Source organism: Brassica napus, chromosome A10, assembly GCF_020379485.1.
Source record: "Brassica napus cultivar Da-Ae chromosome A10, Da-Ae, whole genome shotgun sequence".
In the NCBI taxonomy this organism is placed as follows: Eukaryota; Viridiplantae; Streptophyta; class Magnoliopsida; order Brassicales; family Brassicaceae; genus Brassica; species Brassica napus.
In genome coordinates, this window is record NC_063443.1 from 5,067,763 (window position 1) to 5,087,242 (window position 19,480).

At 33.5% G+C, this 19,480-nt stretch overlaps 2 protein-coding genes across 2 annotated transcripts; one reads left to right on the top strand and one right to left on the bottom strand.

Annotated features, from left to right (window-relative positions):
• Nucleotides 1–5,634: 5,634 nt before the first annotated feature.
• Nucleotides 5,635–10,768, top strand: LOC106416276 (IAA-amino acid hydrolase ILR1-like 6). The gene is made up of 5 exons (XM_013857134.3): nucleotides 5,635–6,217; nucleotides 8,482–8,607; nucleotides 9,064–9,363; nucleotides 9,442–9,570; nucleotides 10,256–10,768. The coding sequence occupies exons 1-5, from the start codon at nucleotides 5,756–5,758 to the stop codon at nucleotides 10,622–10,624; spliced, it is 1,386 nt and encodes a 461-aa protein (XP_013712588.1). The 5' UTR covers nucleotides 5,635–5,755; the 3' UTR covers nucleotides 10,625–10,768.
• A 2,693-nt stretch (nucleotides 10,769–13,461) lies between these two features.
• Nucleotides 13,462–19,042, bottom strand: LOC106414323 (probable delta-aminolevulinic acid dehydratase 2, chloroplastic). Its single transcript, XM_022693066.2, has 9 exons — nucleotides 15,610–19,042; nucleotides 15,428–15,539; nucleotides 15,264–15,337; nucleotides 15,068–15,136; nucleotides 14,902–14,985; nucleotides 14,741–14,810; nucleotides 14,484–14,661; nucleotides 14,357–14,410; nucleotides 13,462–13,919 (listed from the first exon to the last, which is right to left on the bottom strand). The coding sequence occupies exons 1-9, from the start codon at nucleotides 15,844–15,846 to the stop codon at nucleotides 13,577–13,579; spliced, it is 1,221 nt and encodes a 406-aa protein (XP_022548787.2). The 5' UTR covers nucleotides 15,847–19,042; the 3' UTR covers nucleotides 13,462–13,576.
• Nucleotides 19,043–19,480: the final 438 nt, after the last annotated feature.

Here is a 19,480-nt window from a genome sequence, read left to right on the forward strand (position 1 = left end):
CACCAAAGAGAGTTTGCTTAGTACTTTCTACATAGGTGTCTTGCCTAAGTATAGAAGCCGACTTGATACCACTAGTAATGGTTTCTACTTGGGGAGAAATGAAGTAGATGCTGAGGAGCTTGTATAGAACATGGTTCAGTCTACAGTGATGAGCATGATAGGAGAAATAGAGGCAATGGAGGAGATGATCAAAACACAAGGAGAGAGTTGAAGGCTCTAAAAGATAAGATGGTTCTTTCAGATAGAGCCAAACAAGAGAAAGTAAAACTTATTTGGTGAACATAAACAAGAGGAGACAGTTGTGGTTCATGAAGTTAATGGTCTAGAAGGTCAGGAGGAGCTATGTTTCGTGAATGCTAATGGGACATGGGACAAGAAAGAGCCTAACTTTCAGTACAACAACTACCAACAAAAGCCTTTCTACAACCACCAACAAGGTGGTTACCAAGCTAGCCCGTACTACTCTTAAGGTTTCTCCTCCAAAGAAAATCAGTCTACACAAGGTCAAGCAAGAAACTAGCACTGATGCAATGTTGAATCAAATTTTGGAGTCCCAAACTAGAAGTGAGAAGCACATTGGATATGAGTTGAAGAACCTTCACACCAAAGTTGACTGAAGCTACAATGATCTCAACAACAAGTTCTCAAACATTGCTTCTAACTTCAAGGCTTTGGAGAACCAGTTTGCCTCTATGACTTCAACCTCCAAGCGCCCAATGGGATCTCTACCAGGGAAATAAGAGAACCACCCTAAAGAGCATTGCAATGCTATCCTCTCTACTTCTTTTGAGTTTGAGCTGAGTGATCGTAGGAAAGAAGTATATGAGCTTGAAAGACTCTTGTATGGAACAGAAGTTGTTTCCAAGGCTGAAGCACATATTGTGGAGAAGGTTGGACAGAGGGTTGCAGCAAAGATTGTGACGAGAGTTGAGCACAAGGCTGAGAAACCAGTTATTAAGAATGTTGTCATGAAGTTGAAGGAGGTTAAGCTGGAAGAAACCCATGAGGTTGAGCAATCACCCTATGATAAGCTTCCATTTCCACAAAGGCTTCTCACAAAGGCTCAAAAGAAGGTGATCTCCAAGTTTAGAAAAGACATGGGTGATGTAGGAGTCAAGTTTTCACAGATAACGAATATGCATGATGCTCATGTCCAAATGATGCTCATCAAGGACATTCTAGCTCACAAAGAAGAAGTAGGAGAGCTCCTAGACATCTCTACTATGCAGCTTGATCCACCAGTCACACCAAAGTCTCTTCCCAAACTAGAAACCAAAGGGAAGTCCACCTTGTCTTGCTCCCTTGGTAAGTTCACACTTGGTGATGCTCTTGTTATTTCTGGTGCAAGTGTGAATGTGATCTCAATGGAGATGGTGAAGAGTCTTGGTATTGAAAACATGGAGCCAAACACATCCTTACTAATGTTTGGGGACTCCTCTTCTACAACCCCAATTGGTCTCATCAAGGACCTTCCTTTGAAGATTGGAACTTACACCATTCCTATTGACCTCACTGTTTTGGAGATGACAACTGGAAGAGAGTCTCACTGATCCTTGGAACACCAGTTCTCACAACAGTAGGAGCTTGCATTGACTTTGCCAACAAGAAGGTCACACTTCTAAATTTCCCAAAGGTCATGTCAAAAATTCCAAGGTGACAACAAGCCCTCCCTCCTAATTTACCTTAACTCATCAAGCCAACTCCAAGTAAGTGCATCTCCACCCTTGGAAATACTTAGTTCTTTCATCTTTTATTTCTCCTTTGATCTCTCTTTCAAGTTTACTCTCATACAAGAGACTGTATGAAGTAAGTTTTGGGGAGAGTCTACTATCTCACATTGTGTTTTGTTTTGTTTACTTGTCATGAGTCTCATGCATACAAAAAATTGAAAATTTTGAAAATCACAAAAAGCATTTAGTTGCATCATTTGCATCTTTATGATTGAGTCTAGAAGCATTTAGATTGCATTCATGCATTGGGAGAAACCTTGTAAAGAACACATGTATAAAACTCAATTTGGCATCCTAGCTAAACATATCAAGTAGCTTGAGCATCTCTTGTAGTAGCACATTGTAAGTTTCGAGCCTTGAAAACTCTTCTTGAAACTTGTTGCTTGCTTGATGATTGACATTATTCTTGAAACCAACTACAAATGAACTAAGGTATAATGAACTTAATCTCTCTTGTATATGGGCGTTTGCTTACTTGATCATGGATATTATACATATTTGGGTTATCTTTCTCTCTTTCTACCAATCTTTATCAACCAAAATAGTATTCCCATACCCATTAACCCTCACCATTTTTTGAAACCAACATTAATTTGCTTGAGTGAGGCATTTTATTGATAGCATGTCATGTGCAAAATCTTGAGAGTATTAGAAGCGACAATGGGTTGTTCTCATCTTTGGCTAGCATTAGGCCATTATTTGGGCTAGCCTCTAGAATGGTTGTTGGGTTTGTGAGCTTAAAATTCTTTTGATCTTGGAAACTAGAGAGATTGAGTGAGAAAAATGAACCAAAAAGAGTGATTAAAGTAAAGAAATCCCTAGGGACAAAGAAAGTTAGAAAAGAGATGCTCTAGAGTATAAATAGAACTCCCTTTCAAAAAAGAAAAAGAATAAAAAAACAATAAGTGAGTGGAGAAAAGAAAAGAAAAGAGCTGAGCCAAAAAGAAATAGTGTTTGGTCGAGAACCAAATATTTCCCATTTAAGAATCTTTGGTTGTGCGGTATATGTGCTTGTAGAACCACCCCAACGTACAAAGATAGGACCACAAAGAAGATTGAGAGTATATGTTGGTTGTGATTCTCCATCAATTATACGATACCTAGAACCACAAACTGGTGTAAAAGACTCATGTTTCGCCGATTATCATTTTGATGAGAAAGTATTCCTAGTTCTAGGGGAATAAAACAAAAATGTAGGAAATGATATCAAAGGGAGTGTACCTTCGTTGTTATATCTTGATCCTCCTACTAAAGAGTCAGAACTAGAAGTTCGACGAATTATGCACTTACAAAGTATAGCTAATCAGCTACCTGATGCATTTGCGGATACCAGACAATAACTATATCTCATATACCAGCTGCAAATGCTCATGCGTGTATCAAAATATCAAATGAGCAAGGAAAGGCAGATGATACACGTGACTCTAAAACACGCTTGAAGCGTGGTAGACCTACTGATTCTAAGAATAAAAATCCACAAGAGGATGACATAAATGACACACCCAAAATAGCATAAAGTATTTTGGCAGAAACAAATAATAAGGATACTAACAAAGTTGAGTATCATGAGTCACAAGGTAATCATGAAATTTCTGTCAACTACATCCACAATAAGAAGATATGGAAAATAAAAGAAACGATGATGTTTTTTCATATATTGTGTCAAGTGAAATAAATGAGAAAATTGATGATCCAGAACCGAAATCTATTTATGAATGTCAAAAGAGACATGATTGGAAAAAATGAAAAGATGCAATACAATACAAACCAAACTCAATTCTCTTAATAGGCGAGAATTATTTGGATCAATTACACTTACACCTTCAGATGTGAGACCAGTTGGATACAAATGGGTTTTTGTCAAAACACGAAATGGGAAAAATGAAGTTAAGAGATACAAAGCTCACCTTGTAGCCCAGGGTTTTTCTCAAAGACCTGAAATTGATTATGAGGAAACGTATTCTTCTATTATGAATGCAATCACGTTTAGATTTCTGATGAGTCTAGCATATGATAAAAATCTCGAGAAGCGTCTCATGGATGTTGTTAAAGCCTATCTATCTGAATCATTAGATACTGATATCTATATGAAAGTTCCTTATGTATTTAAAATGCCAGAAGCATTAAATTTTAAACCTAAAGAGTTATGTGCAATAAAATTGTAAATCATTATATGGGTTAAAGTAATCTGGACGTATGTGGTATAATCGTATCAGTGAGAATTTAACAAAAGAAGGATATGTGAATGATCTTTTATGCCCGTGTGTTTTCATCAAGAAAAGAACATCCAAATTTGTGATAATCGCGGTGTATGTTGATGATCTTAATATTATTGGAACTCAAAAGTAAATACAAAAGGCATGAGACTATCTCAAAGAAGAATTTGAGATGAAATATCTCGGGCAGACACAGTACTGTCTTGGTCTACAAATAGAGCATTTTCAAAATGGTATATTTGTGCATCAATCCACATACACTAAAAGAGTATTGAAACAGTTTAACATGAATAAATCTACTCCTTTTAGCACCCCGATGGTCGTTAGATCACTTAATATTGAAAGTGATCCATTTTGACCACCTGAAAAAAAATGAAGAGATACTTGGTTCGGAAGTACCTTATCTAAGTGCAATTGGATGACTGATGTACCTTTCAACTAGTAAACAACCTAAAATATCATTTGCTTCTAATCTTTTGGCGAGGTTCAGCTCATCTCCCACACTAGAGTGGATTAAAAATATTTTCCGTTATCTTCATGGGACCATTGATTTTGGTTTGTTTTACCCTAAAGATTCAAAAGGTTAAATGGTTGGTTTTACAGATTTAGGATATCTTTCAGATTCACAAAAAGTCTGATCGCAAACAAGATACGTTTTCACGATCGGAAGCACTGCTATATCTTGGCGTTCTCAGAAACAAACGTTTGTAGCTACTTTTTCAAGTCATGCTGAGATTATCGCACTCCATGAAACAAGTAGAGAATGTGTATGGTTAAGATCAATAAATTGACACAACTATTATGTATGAAGATAATGCGGCATGTGTTGCTAAAACAAAGGAAATATATATCAAAGGCTATAGAACGAAGCATATTCATCTGAAATTCTTTTCATATACTCAAGAGCTTGAGAAGAATAAAGAGATTGAAGTAAGATATGTATGATCATGCGACAATGCAGCTGACCTCTTCACAAAAGCACTTTCTACCTCGGTATTCAGAAAACATGTTCATAACATTGGAATGCGTCATCAGAAGGATTTATGACTTCTTATTCAAGGGAAGTTTACGTGGTTGTACTCTTTTTTACCTTACCATGGTTTTTCCATTGGGTTTTTCTGAAAAGATGTTTAACGAAGTAAAATGATAGTGACACTGGTCTCCAAAAAAGAGTATTATATATGTGATGGAAAACAATGTCAAGAATCTACGCACTGAAGTTTAACATTTTCGTGTGAATATTTACTGTGTGGATCCCACTGTCACTATGCACGCAAATTATTTTTTTTCTTTATGAAGATTGTTTCGATCAATTGTATAAACCATTTCTTCTTCCTTCTTCCTCTTATCATATTTTTTTTCGTTCTCGTCTTGTATCACTATTATCACTTTTCTATAGGTATACAATTTCACATTAGTTTAAATTTTTCGTTACTATATATGAAACTATAAGTTATTTTATAGTATACACCGTCCATCATAACAACAAAAAGGATCTGATGAAATAAGATCAATAAGTCCTAAGATCAAAGAGGCGTGTCAAAACTAAAAAGTCGCTGAAAAAGCCTGAAGAATCCTCCTTGTTGAAGCGTGGGTCCATCCAGCCGTTACGATTCGACGTCTAATAACCCACGTGACTAATTTGCTCTCTTACCTTTCATACTCCCCACATGTCAAAATCTCTCCTCCCTCTTCTCTCAGTTTCTGTTTTCTCTCTCTCTCTCTTATTCTTTTTTATCCCCACATGCCCAAATCCCAAATCACAAATCTCTGTCTCTTCTTTCTCTCTCTCAAAAAACAGAACAAATTATGGACGGTCTCCAAAAACTCAACCTTCTTTTCATCTCTTTAGCCATAACAATCGTCTCTCTCAACATCGCCACCGATTTACCTTTCATCCAAGTCAAATTTCCAAACAACAATATATTACTACGGACAACGCCGGTTAAAAACCAGTCGTCCAGTATACCAAGTCGGGTCGGATCAGATGAGTGTCGGCTATGGACCCAAGTCTGTTCCGATGAAATTCTCCGGCTAGCTCACGAACCGGAGAACGTGGCGTGGCTCAAACGCGTGAGGAGAACAATTCATGAAAACCCGGAGCTTGCGTTTGAGGAGTATGAGACGAGTAGGCTCGTTCGGACCGAGCTGGATCGTTTGGGTATTCGGTACAAGTATCCGCTAGCTAAAACGGGTATTCGGGCTTGGATCGGATCCGGTGGCCCCCCTTTTGTTGCTGTTCGAGCTGATATGGATGCCCTTCCTATTCAGGTAAACAAAACTTTCCTTTGTAAAGAAAAAACTTCTTTTTTTTTTTTGATCAACATAAAGAAAAAACTTAAATGTCTTAAATCTGATATTTTAGTCGATTGTGTATAGATATGTGTGTTTATTATACACAGTATTGGTAGATTGTAAATGGGATAATGGCGACAAAAAGGGTAAACAGGGATAATTTGTGGAAAAGACACAGTAATTTCCTTAAATAAATGCGATATTTTTATCGCACGTGAATTTTGACAATAGAAAGTCACGGATAAATCACCGAAATTTATTCTGTTTTGAATAATTATGCTGGAAATGTCACAAATATTTACGGAAATTTTATCTTGACTCATTTGCAAATAAAAAAACAAAGCATGGTCTAATGGAAATGCTTGTGTGAAACAATATGCCTTAAAAAAAACAACATGCCTTTGATTTGTTGTCACAAGTATCTACAAAATTAGCAAAAAATATAATTACTCTCATTTTCTAAGACTATATCATTTAAATGAAATTTTCTTTGTTGACAAAAAATGAAATTTTCTTTATTTATTTATTTACTTTAGTTATTCTGTTCAACAATAATTAAAATATATTTTTTTGGTATTTGTGGAGAGAAAGATAATACTGTTTGAACTAGTTAAGTCTCAACACATTCTAAGGGAATTTATATAGAATCTGAATTTTGAAGTGATTTGACTTTAGTGAGTTTTTAGATGATTTTAGGTGAATACTAGAATTTGGTGTGATTTTTGTCAAAAAAACTATAGAATCTTATCTAAAACCATGAGATTTGAAATTTTATTTTTATAACTAAGAAACCTCTCTCAAACACTTTATAAACATTTAAAACATTCTAAAATCTCCAACTTAATTTTTATCTAATAATAGTAGATTTTAGAGTATTCGTTAAAATGACAAGTTCAATAACACTGGATTTTAAAGTGTTTTTTAAATCCTCGTTTGAGATTTGTCATTCTGATACAAATTATCTGAAACTTTTAGTTAAATATACCTCACTCTTCTGTATGTTTTTCTTGTTAAGACATTAAAATATTTGACTAATATTTTCGTAAAGAAAGTCAAAGGTTGAAAACAAATGCAAAATTTAATTTCGTTTCGATGTTCAATTTCTCAATGTAATCAGAAATGTTTTAAATTATAGTTTTTAGGACATTTCCAATTCCACTCTATTTTTTTTTCTAAAATAGAATTTAAAGTAAAAATACTTCAATGATATTCTATTTTCTACTTTATAATAGTGTAAACCTATTTTTTACTCTATATATAGAACAATTTTTTTTATTATTTGTTCATCATTCCATTTTTCACTCTAAAATAGAGTATTATTAAAACAACATCCAATTTTATTATAAATTTATTTGTTTCGCTCTATTATAGAGTTACTTTATTATACATATTATTTATTTGTTCCGCTCCACTTGACCATGTGAAACATCTATTTTCGGAAATATTGGCCGTTTTTATATTGTTTCTCGCTGACAAAGAGTCCGCGTCATATGAGAGATTAGGATGGTAGATTGTGCGGTCGATGTGAAATGGTTAATAGATAACGCATATTGCTTAGAAAACATATTAATTGTGGTCATGTAAAATCAAATAAGAAACAGTTGAACTTAAAAAAAGAAGAAGCTAAATTGCATATATATATATATATATATATATATTAAAACATAATATATCTTAAAATCACCTAAGTTATTTAATTATATCGAACAAAATTACGCTGAAAATTAATTACAAGTATTTTAGGATTTGTTATCTGGCAAAAAAAAAACTAAATCATGACCATTGAAACAACAAGACTTTTCTATATGCGTTCTGGTTAATACTTATAATTTTTTAAGCTAAAGTTTTCGTATGAAATTCAAAGATAAGAGAAATAATGCAACTTACATTACCATGTGCAATATGCCGATTTAGGAAATTTTGTGTTCTTTTTTATGGTTATTCGGTGACAGAGAGACTGTCTCACATGAGATACGATGATGATAGATTGTGTGGTTGATGTGAAATGGTTATAGATAAGAGAAATTGCACCTAAGAAAAACACCAAAATTCACAAACTAACCAAATTCCTATTCTCTCTCCCCCTTTCTCTTCCTATCTCTCTCTACTCTCTTTCTAAAAAATCTAATTTTATTTTCTTGTTTGGCTATTTCACAAATAACCCCTATAGATAACGCACAGTGCTTTGCTACTTTTTTATTTATTAGCAGAACTAACGCTGCTGTGGTCATATAAAATAGGAAGCAGTTGAATGGAAACACAAAAGCAAAGTTGCAGGCAAAATGCACGCTTGTGGTCATGATGCACATGTCACTATGCTTCTTGGTGCTGCTCAGATTCTTAAGTGTCGTGAACATCTTCTCAAGGTACTTCATGAGACTCTTTTATCATTAACTAGTTTATTGGATTTTAACTAAACGTAAGAAAAAACATTAGTTGGTAGAAACTTTTTTTTTTTTACAACCGTTAGAAACTTGCATAACTTACATTTTAAACTTTTGTTGTTTCATTGATTATTTAAGAGTGGATTATATCTATTTTGACTCGTGCTTTAACAAAAAAAAAAAAAAAAAAAATTCTGACTTGTTGCTGGTGGATCAGTGCATGTTTTGCTTTGATGATTTGCTTTTAAAGATAAGGGGAAACTTCCGAATTCAATCAAATACTACACATTTTTAACGGGTCTGCCGTAATAGTGTAAAATTTTAAAACAATTAAATTATACTTGATTACAAACTCATTTTAATTAATAGTTATGCTATGACAATATTTGCTGCATCATCTAACCTATGAAGAACATTGGTTCGTACTGAATTTTAAAGGGAACAGTGATTCTACTATTCCAACCAGCAGAAGAAGCTGGAAACGGTGCCAAGAAGATGATTGAAGACGGAGCCTTGGATGACGTGGAGGCTATCTTTGCAGTCCATGTTTCCCACGAGCATCCAACGGGTGTCATTGGATCTAGGAGTGGTCCTCTGCTCGCGGGATGTGGATTTTTCCGGGCAATCATTACTTCGGAAGAGTCCGGAAGCTCTGCTGATCTTATTATTGCAGCTTCTTCAGCCGTCATAAGCCTTCAAGGCATTGTATCACGTGAAGCTAGTCCTCTTGATGCTCAGGTGCTTCTGAAAAGCCACCGCAAGATATTTGATAATTTCTAAAAGTGAAATTCTGATTCGTATTTTATCGAAATTTAGGTTGTGTCGGTGACTTCGTTTGATGGCGGTCACAGTCTCGATGCAGTGCCGGATACGGTGGTTCTTGGGGGCACTTTCAGAGCTTTTTCCAACTCAAGCTTCTACTACCTTATGAAGCGTATTCGAGAGGTGCGTATCGTATAACCACTTGGATTATAATTATGGTTTCTTTTGCAATTTTATTTTCTTAGTCCTGATCCGGTACAAAACGATAGACTCAAAAGTTCCAACACTACCCTAACAGGGCCCAACGAAATTTAGATCCATTCAAAGTGGCATGCAGTTTGCTTTTGTTGTTCAAACTGAATTGAAACCCAAATATTATATATTAAACTCAATCGGAGAAATATATGTGTACCTGATTTGTTAATGTTATACACTTAAGAGAAAATTAAAGTTGACACTAAAACAAACCATAATTAGTTTAGTATAATCGAACTAAATGCAACTAAATTTTTAAGATCTTTTTTTCTTCACTTTTAAAACTTTAAAATAAGTAATTTCTTATGATATTATATTTAAAGCTCTTGGTTGAAACCTCACAACAAAAGACTAATCCATTGTTTACCAGCTCATATCAGGTCTTTATTTTGGTATCTACTTTTTTTTTTTTGAACAGTTGGTATCTACTTGTTTATAAACAATTATTATAACCCGATAGGAATATAAACCGAGAAGGAGCACATCTTGTAACCAATCTTTGTTTTAAAATGACAATAGTTGAGTAGAAATTGGAGTGGATAATGCAGATATATCATGGATATCTACTAGTCATGCGTTACCGTATTTAAAATATGCATCTTTTGTAACGCAGGTACTAGTGGAACAGGTAGGGGTTTTCGGTTGCAAAGCGACACTGAATTTCTTTGAGGAGCAGAACGCAATCTACCCGCCAACCACAAACGACGACGGAATGTACACACACTTGAAAAAAGTCACCGTTGATTTGTTGGGAGAAAACAACTTCGCGGTGGCTCCACAAGTTATGGGAGCGGAAGATTTTGCATTCTACTCGGAGGTCATCCCGGCCGCATTCTACTTCATTGGCATAAGAAATGAGGAACTTGGATCAGTCCACATTGGCCATTCACCGCATTTTATGATCGATGAAGATAGTTTACCGGTTGGAGCCGCTGTTCACGCCGCTGTGGCTGAGAGATACTTAAATGATATACGTTCATAAGAATAAAGATAATCTTCCCACTTTTTTGGGTGATTTTGTTTTAGGTGTTTGTTGCGTAAAATTATTATCCATCATTGCGTCGACAGTGTTTATGAACTTTTTTTCCTTTTTATTTTAAACGTATAGACCGCATATATTGCATAAGAAGACTCGTCCAAAATGTAGTGTATTGCATAAGAAGACTCGTCCAAAATCTGCCCTTAGTCAAAAAAAAAGACTCGTCCAAAATGTAGTGTATTGCATAAGAAGACTCGTCCAAAATCTGCCCTTAGTCAAAAAAAAAAGACTCGTCCAAAATGTAGTGAATTTTATATCTAAATAGTGTTATTTCGGTCAACTTTTTCGGTATTTTATACGGGATTTATTGGAATGTGTATATGCTACGAAGTTGGTAGGTTAAACTCACCACGATTAATTAAGATTTGTGATACTTACAACAGATCATATTTGATTCCTAGCTTGCAAGTGAAACAAAGAACAGTAACGTCAACTGAAGATAACTGCAAGGTTGACAATTCTCAAAATCCAAGAAGAAAAATGCGGAATTCGAAAGCATACACAGACGAGTAAGATTACAAAGTTTTTGGATCAATATTTTTCTTGGCCTCAGTGAGATATTAATTTCTTTTTTTCCACCACATACATAAGAGTTTGTAGCAGTTTAAGGATTGATCTAAGATTCAATCTTCGTAAATTCCACGCTTCCATATTTAATTCTTAGCTTGCAAGTGAGGTAAACGAATCACAAGTAACGTCAAATGGTGATAATTTCAACGGTTAAATAGTCGATAAATTAAGGGTTTAGGGGGGAAGAAACTGCATTTAAAATATATGAAAAGATACCAAAGTATTCCCTCTGTTTTATAATAAGTATTATTTTAATATTTTTTTATTATTACAAAAAATGTCATTTACAATTTTAATGCAAATTATTCTTATTTTTAGCTGAAAATTAATTGAAAAGTACATTGATTTTAAAAATAATTTATTTATCTCAAATACTATTGATCAAATATGTATAACTAATAACAACTTAGGGGCCGTTTGTTTCATCATTTGTCATTTCCATTCAAATGATTCATTTGTATGATCTATTCAAATGATCCATTCAGATTTTTGTGATTGTTTGTTTGTCCATCCACATAGCTCATCTAGATGAATCATCTAAATGGATCTTATGTTTGTTTCTTTATTTTCATATCCATTCAAATGAGTTTAGCAAACAAATTACCAAAATACCCTTATGTTGATTTAATCATATGTTTGATATTAATTTTAACTATATTACATTTAATTATTTAATTTAATATATTTACATTAGAATTATTTCAAAATTAACGAGTTTTCTTTTTTGCGGTTTGGGCGGGAAAACAAGATTTTTCGGTTTTAGCGAAAAAGAAGATTTTTTGGTTCTGGCGGGAAAACGAGATTTTTTGGTTTTGGCGGGAAAATACAAATTTTCGGTTTTGGCGGGAAAACAGGTTTTTGCGGTTTTGTTGGGAAACACGTTTTTGGCGAGAAAACACGTTTTGCGGTTTTGGAGGGAACCACGTTTTTGCGATTTTGGCGGAAAAATGCATTTTTGCGGTTTTGACGGGAAAACGCGTTTTTGCGGTTTTGGCGGGAAAACCCAATTTTGCAGTTTTGGCAGGAAAACATGTTTTTGGCGGGAAAACGCATTTTTGCGATTTTGGCGGAAAAACGTGCTTTTGCTGTTTTGGCTGGAAAACGCGGTTTTGCGGTTTTGGCGGGAAAACGCAGTTTTGTGGTTTTGGCGGGAAAGCACGTTTTTGCGGTTTTGGCGAGAAAACGCGTTTTTGCGTTTTTAGCGGGAAAACGCAGTTTTGCGGTTTTGGCGGGAAAGCACGTTTTTGCGGTTTTGGCGAGAAAACACGTTTTTTGGTTTTGGCGGGAAAACACGTTTTTTTGGTTTTGGCGGGAAAGTACGTTTTTGCAATTTTGGCGGGAAAGTACGTTTTTGCAATTTTGGCGGTAAAACACGTTTTGCGACTTTGGCGGGAAAACATGTTTTTTGTGTTTTGGCGGAAAAATGTATTTTGGGGTGTTGGCGTGAAAACATTTTTTTTTTGTGATTTGTGCATGAAAACATGTTTTTTGGTTTTTGCGGGAAAACACGTTTTTGCAATTTTGACGGGAAAATATTTTTTTGCAATTTTAGCGGGAAAATGCGTTTTGGGGTTTTGGCGTGAAAAAAAAAATTTTAGCACGGGAAAAAGTGTTTGTAGTTTTGTCAGTTTTCGTTTGTGACAAAAATGATATTATGTTTAGGTTTTGTAATTTGTGAATTACATTAGGGGCATAATAGAATTTATACCATTTTGAATGAACCATCTCCATTCAAATGATCCAAATTGGTTCAGCTGAATGGACTTTAAAATTAAGCCTAAATTTCCAAAAGTTATCCGGATGATCCATTTGAATGAATTGCACTTTTAGTGCCTAAACAAACAAAACTCTCATCTTGATACAGATGATCTCTCCAAGTGGAGAAACAAACAGGCCCTTACATATATTTCTGTCCTTTCTTAATATGTGTCAAAAACGTCAAAGTAACTCTTATTTAAAAATAGAGAGAATAATTCTCAAGCATGCATACGGAGCCGGTAGGCCCGCCTCTGCGTAGCCAGCTTTACGTAACGATGAAAAACATATTGTTCGCTCGAATTGGGATATTGCTGTGTCCTAACGGAATATGTTGTAAAGATACATGAGAATATTAATAATACAAGATAATTTTCAATGAATGGAAGTAGTAGATATGAAAGAAGTCTAGTCAATTTCAAAAAAAAAAAAACAAAAATTTCTGAGTTTGCGTATGTGTAAAAAGTACATTTTTATTCTTAAAAAAGTTTTTCAAGTTGTACAATTAATTCTGGTTGTGGATGTATATATATATGTAATAAACACAAAACGAACGGAAATAATCGACGACTAGTTGAAATAATTTCTTTTATTTTCGTGGCATAGTATTGTAGCAGCTTGAAGGGCGAAGTAAGTAAGAATGAGATCGGCACCAGCTCGGCGTAAGCAGATCAATGACTCCATCATAACCTTTTCCTCATCGATCATTTTTAGAAGTCCTGCGGCTTTTATCATTGAGTACTCACCAGAAACCTGGCAAGCTCCAATGGGTAACAGAGTTTGATCCTTCAATAAACGTATGATATCGAGAGAAGGAAGCGCTGGCTTCACCATTAGGATATCTGCTCCTTCAGCTTCATCTTCCCGTGCTTCCATCAATGCCTCTCTTGAATTTGCTGGGTTTATCTGATAACTTTTAGTTCCTCAAATTTAACAACAATTACAAATCAATTAGTAGGGCAAGCAAAGCAAACGAACATAATAAATACACTCACAAGACAAAATCATCCATTTTGGTTGTACTGATTTCAACCGAGTAAACTGATATACATGTAAAAACAATTAGTTAAAACATTTTCAGATTTTTAACACAAATCGTGTTGACAAAAACACAAATCTTGTTATGTTTTAAATTGAAACATATTGGCAAAGAGTAAACGAAAATACTAAATGCAAACAAAGTTTCTGTCGTCTCGTAGCATTTGGTGTGGAGTAGTCTTTGGTGTGTGCGTTTATGAATTATGGTTATTAATATTTTTAAATGATAAATATTTTGGTTTCAATAGGAAATATATACTAATAACCTGTTAAGGCAACATAAATAAACGATGAAGACTACAGTGGTTTTACGTTTTCTTGTCCAATTGCACTTTGCGAAAACGGCCATACAATGAACTTGTATACCTGTTGGTAGAGTCACTACAATTAATTAGATTGGAATTAATTATAGAAAATAAAGTAAGATGTAGTATTTTACTTGACAGAGTAAGACATGATGGAAACATGGTGAAAACCCTTAGCATCCAGAGCTGCACGAACCGCACCAACACGACCATCTAACATCTCACTGGTACAAACAACATCTGCTCCAGCTCGAGCCTGAGAAACTGCTTGTTTGCGCAGTTGGTGAATCGTTTCATCGTTCAATATCACACCTGTAAGACCGATGAATGTTTCCTAAATTACTACGGAAAAGGTCTTGTTTTATTTAACAATACATAAAACATTTCCTACCATCTTCTCCTATGATCCCACCATGGCCACTAGAAGAGTACTCGTCAAAATTGACATCAGTGTAAATAACCTTTTGAAATTAGAACAAAAGAATAAAATTCATGTTAAGGACCACTTCCTCTTCCTAGTGAGCAAAGAGGACATAACTACATGTATCTTACGAGATCAGGGAATCTAGCTTTAAGAAGACCAACTGCTCGTTGCACTAGACCATTGTCGTTGAAAGCCTCTTCTCCTATTGGAGACTATAATAAAGGTTAATTTTGATTATTAAATGTATGGGAACTTCATGTGGGTTGATTATAAAGAAGAAGAAAGTGAGGAAACCTTTAACGTATCAGGAACTTTTGGATACAACATTATGCTATTCACACCAACATCTCTTGCCTTTGCAACCTATATTCCTCCCAAAATACACACGGAAGGGCAGTTAGCAAAATCGTGATCAAATAAAATAATTTATAAGTAAAATGAGAAGACATCAGTTGCCCAGTCTAAGTTTTTGAAAAGACACAATACTCACTTCTTCAATGAGGCCGTGTCTCCAGCCAAGCATGTAACGTCCGGGCATCGTTTTTATCGGAATGTCTACCTCACCTGCGACAAAAAAAAAGAGATGTTAATGCACAAAACTATTAGTGTTTTTTTTTACAACCGTATTAGCTTTCAACGAAAACTCAAGCTCACCTTGATGAATGAAGACCGGGTATATGAAATTATCAGGAGATATATTAGTTTCTTGAAAGGCAGCTCTCTGAGTAGGGGACTTTCGGTTACGACGTGCACGTCTGCTTAGGTGCTAAATAACAATTAAACCCGCATTAAATTGTGAAGAACAAAATAAATTGAAGAGAAGAATGTTTACGTACAAGAGGCTGATGAATCACAGGCTCGGCTGGTTTACTCTTTACCAGAACCTCCTCGTGAGCAATTACGGGCCATTTCATGGAGGAGTCGATCTCTTGCAGTTGACAAGAAACTTCTGTTCGTCGGAAAGGATTGATTCTCACGTTATACGATGCTGCGTTCAGGCTCAAGTAGCTCTTCTGTTCAAACGCTTTCATTGTCGGAATTTTGCAAGGAGATCTAAACATAGACGACGTCATGTATATATGCTGAAAAATGTGAAAAAATAAACTCTTGTATGAAGCAAGATGTAATACTCGGGGAGTAATACGTCTGATTTATAGTCTTTTTTTGGTTTGCTCTGAAGAGTGAAATCTTTGAGGTTAAAAATTAGTTCAAAAAAGAAAAAAAAAAAGAAATCTTTGAGGTTATATTATTTTATTTTAGGCCGCGAATATCAATGATACTAACGTGCAGCTAATATACATGTAACATGACAAAAGTAAAATAATCCTATTCAAAGTTCATTGTGAATTTGACTTAGATATTTAAAAACCGGTTCTTAACTTTTTTTTAGTTAAAAATTAAATGACAATTTCTTATATTCAGCTAAAAACTTCACCATAAGAACTTCCACTAATCATGTTCTAAGCATATATCTTATCTTAGGTAATCTACGATATATTTTGGTGTGGACAGATCTTGTAGTTGACAAAAAATTATATGAATTTTGATATTAGTCTTTTTAATCTGGGCTTTATCGACATAAAAAAATAATATTAAAAACAATAAGTACAATTAATATTAATCGTGTTAACTGAGATTAGTCGTTTTGATCCGAGCTTTATTAGAGAGAGGAGTGATCGTATTTTCCTATGTGATGTACCTATCCACATGTGTTGTACCTATCCATATGTGATGTACCTATCCACATGTGATGTATCTATTCACACATATATATACACGACCCACACTGTTTATTGTTTTATTAATTACTGGATTATATACACGATCTACACGGTTAATTATGAGTTTTTTTATATATGACCTAAAATTTCAAATCAAACACAAAATAATCTATACTTTTTAAAACCTTTTTTCTTTATTCACTCTAAAAATTCGAGTTATTTGCGAAAATGTCATTATATTTTCTTTCTTTCTTTTTATGAAGACTTCTACGGAAGTATTTTACGTTAATGTTTAATAAATTTTTATTCTCTCTACAATTAAAATGAATTTTTAGTATTTTCTTATTAATTCATGTGTATTAGTTAATATTTGGGCTCATGGATGAAATTCATAACTTATTTGGTGATAATTATGAGATTTTAAATATTTATGTTTACTAATGTTTTTAGCTAATCCAAAAAGACTTCTTAAGAAGTCTTCTCTAGAAGACTTAGATTTTCAAGAGTGTTAAGTAACTTAAAGGTATGTTTTTAACTTTCAAAAGTGTTAAGTAACTTCAAGAATATCAAGTCATGTGGTTTAATGTATCTTTTTAGATCGTAAGATATCATTTTTAACTTACATGAGATTTAAAATTTCAATTTTCACTTAAAATTCAAGTTTGATCTTTTGTGAATTTGACTAAGTTTTCTTGTGAAGTCTTCTCTCTTAGTTTTAGTAAATTTGACAAAGTTTTTGTGTTGTTGTGTTTTGTTATGAATGAGTGGAATTGTTAAAAAACTTTCTTTGAATGTTGTATCAATAACTTCAATAATGTCAAGTACTTTTAGAAAAAAACATGAGCATATATACCACATTTTTTTTGTTTAACATCTCTTCAAGTTTACAAAAAAAATTACAACTAAAATAGTACACATACAAATCATAGAGCAGACCATAAACAAAACTATTACACATGGAGCTAGATATTGTTCCTCCACATAGATAATCTTGGACTTCACTTGACATCATTCCTTTGTTACCACTTTGGGCATAAGACTTCGGAAGACTTCCCAAAGACTTCATGGGAAATATTATGGCAAAGTCTTCCAAGAGTCTTCCGAGAATCTTTCAAGAGTCTTCTGAAATTTTTCCAAGAGTCTTCTGAGAAGTTTTCCAAAGTCTAACTCAGATCTGAAAAGATCTGCATATACAAAAGCATTCAAATAACTTCAAAACAGAGAAAACTTCAAATATAAATTCTTTATGCTTAACTAATAAACAAAACGATAAAATTAGGTTGGATCTATAACTTTTTAGAATCTAATATATAAAACACACAAAATACATATCTAAAATTTGTACCACTTTGGGCAGAAGACTTCTAAAGACTTCTAGAATACTTTGTGGGAAGTCTTCTATCATAAAATGCATTAGAAGACTTGCCTAAAGTCTTTCAAGAAGTCTTCAGTGAGTTTTCTGGGAAGTCTTTCAAAGTCTGTCTCACATGTGAAAAACCTGCAAATTCGAAAAACATTCAAAAGGCTTCGAAATAGAGAAAAACTTCAAAAATATAATTTTATGCTCTAATAATAAAAAAAACAGTCACATTAGGTTGAATCTATAGCATTTTAGAATCTAATATATAAAACACACAACAATACATATCCAAAATTTATAGATCTACCTTTGAAGTAGTGAAAAATGAAAACCATGTAATAAAGAACGTACATAAAAGGGATATATTAGTGAGAAGACAAAAGAAAAATAAGAGAAATTGAGTTAAAATTTGGTGTTTTGATGTTCAAAGAGATTAGAAAGAGGTTGGAGAGTTATAGAGTGAGAAACATTATATTTTTGTTGCAGCCAATTGAGAGGAATAAAGAAAATGTATAAATTTTCTTTATATATAAAGACACAAATTCAATTTGGTTAAATATTTTCGATACAGAAGACTTCTAGACCCTAAAATAAAACACATGAGAAGACTTCTAGAAGACTTTGCTTGAGGCGGGAAACCTAAGACTTTGTTTTAGGCGGAAAACCTAAATTTTACTAAAATTTAGACGGGAATATGTCAAAAGAGTTCTTGGAAGTCTTCTAGAAGTTTTCTAAACTATAACCTAATCAAATAACTAACTAAATAGCAAAAAAAAATTCATTAAACTTAAAATCAACTTATAAAATATTTAACATACACAAAACTAAACACATGTAGGTCAATTTTTTTCTTTTAAAGTTAAGATTCTAAAATTTAACCCTAAATACAAACAATACTATAACATATTTTAATAAACCCTAAACCAAAGTCTTATTGGAGTCTTTCAGACCCTATAATCAAATAACTAAGCAAAAACACTTCCTTAAAGTTAAAAGAAACTTATGAAGTGTTTTAATCAAGTAATTAGATAGTCATTAAACACATATATGTCAAACTAAAAAAAAGATAAGATTTCAAAATATAACCCTAAAAATTTAACAATACTATAACATATGTTACCAAACCCTAAACCGAAGGCTATCAAGACTCAATCTATATTCACTCATCTATGTTAAAAATAATTCAATTTTAGTAAACCTAAATTTCCATCATTTAGAAATGTTTATTAATACATGATTTTAATTTTTTTGCTTTCAAAATATTTTTTTATAAAATTTAGTAATTACTTTTAAGATCTGATAGATGAGAGGACTTTCCCTAGAAGACTTCTGGAAGACTTCGATTTAGGTGAGAAACCTAAATTCTTCTAAAATTTAGGCGAAACCCTAAATTCTACTAAAATTTAGGTGGAATTTGTCAGAAGATTTTTTGGAAAGTCCCAAGAATTCTTTTGTGAGTTCAAGACCCTATAATCAAATAACTAAAAAAACACTTCCTTAAACTTTTAAGATACTTAGAAAGTGTTTAAATCAAGTTATTATATAGTCACTAAACACATATCTGTCAATCTTTTTTTTAAAAAGTACAAAAGATAAGATTTCAAAATTTTAACCCTTAATATACTA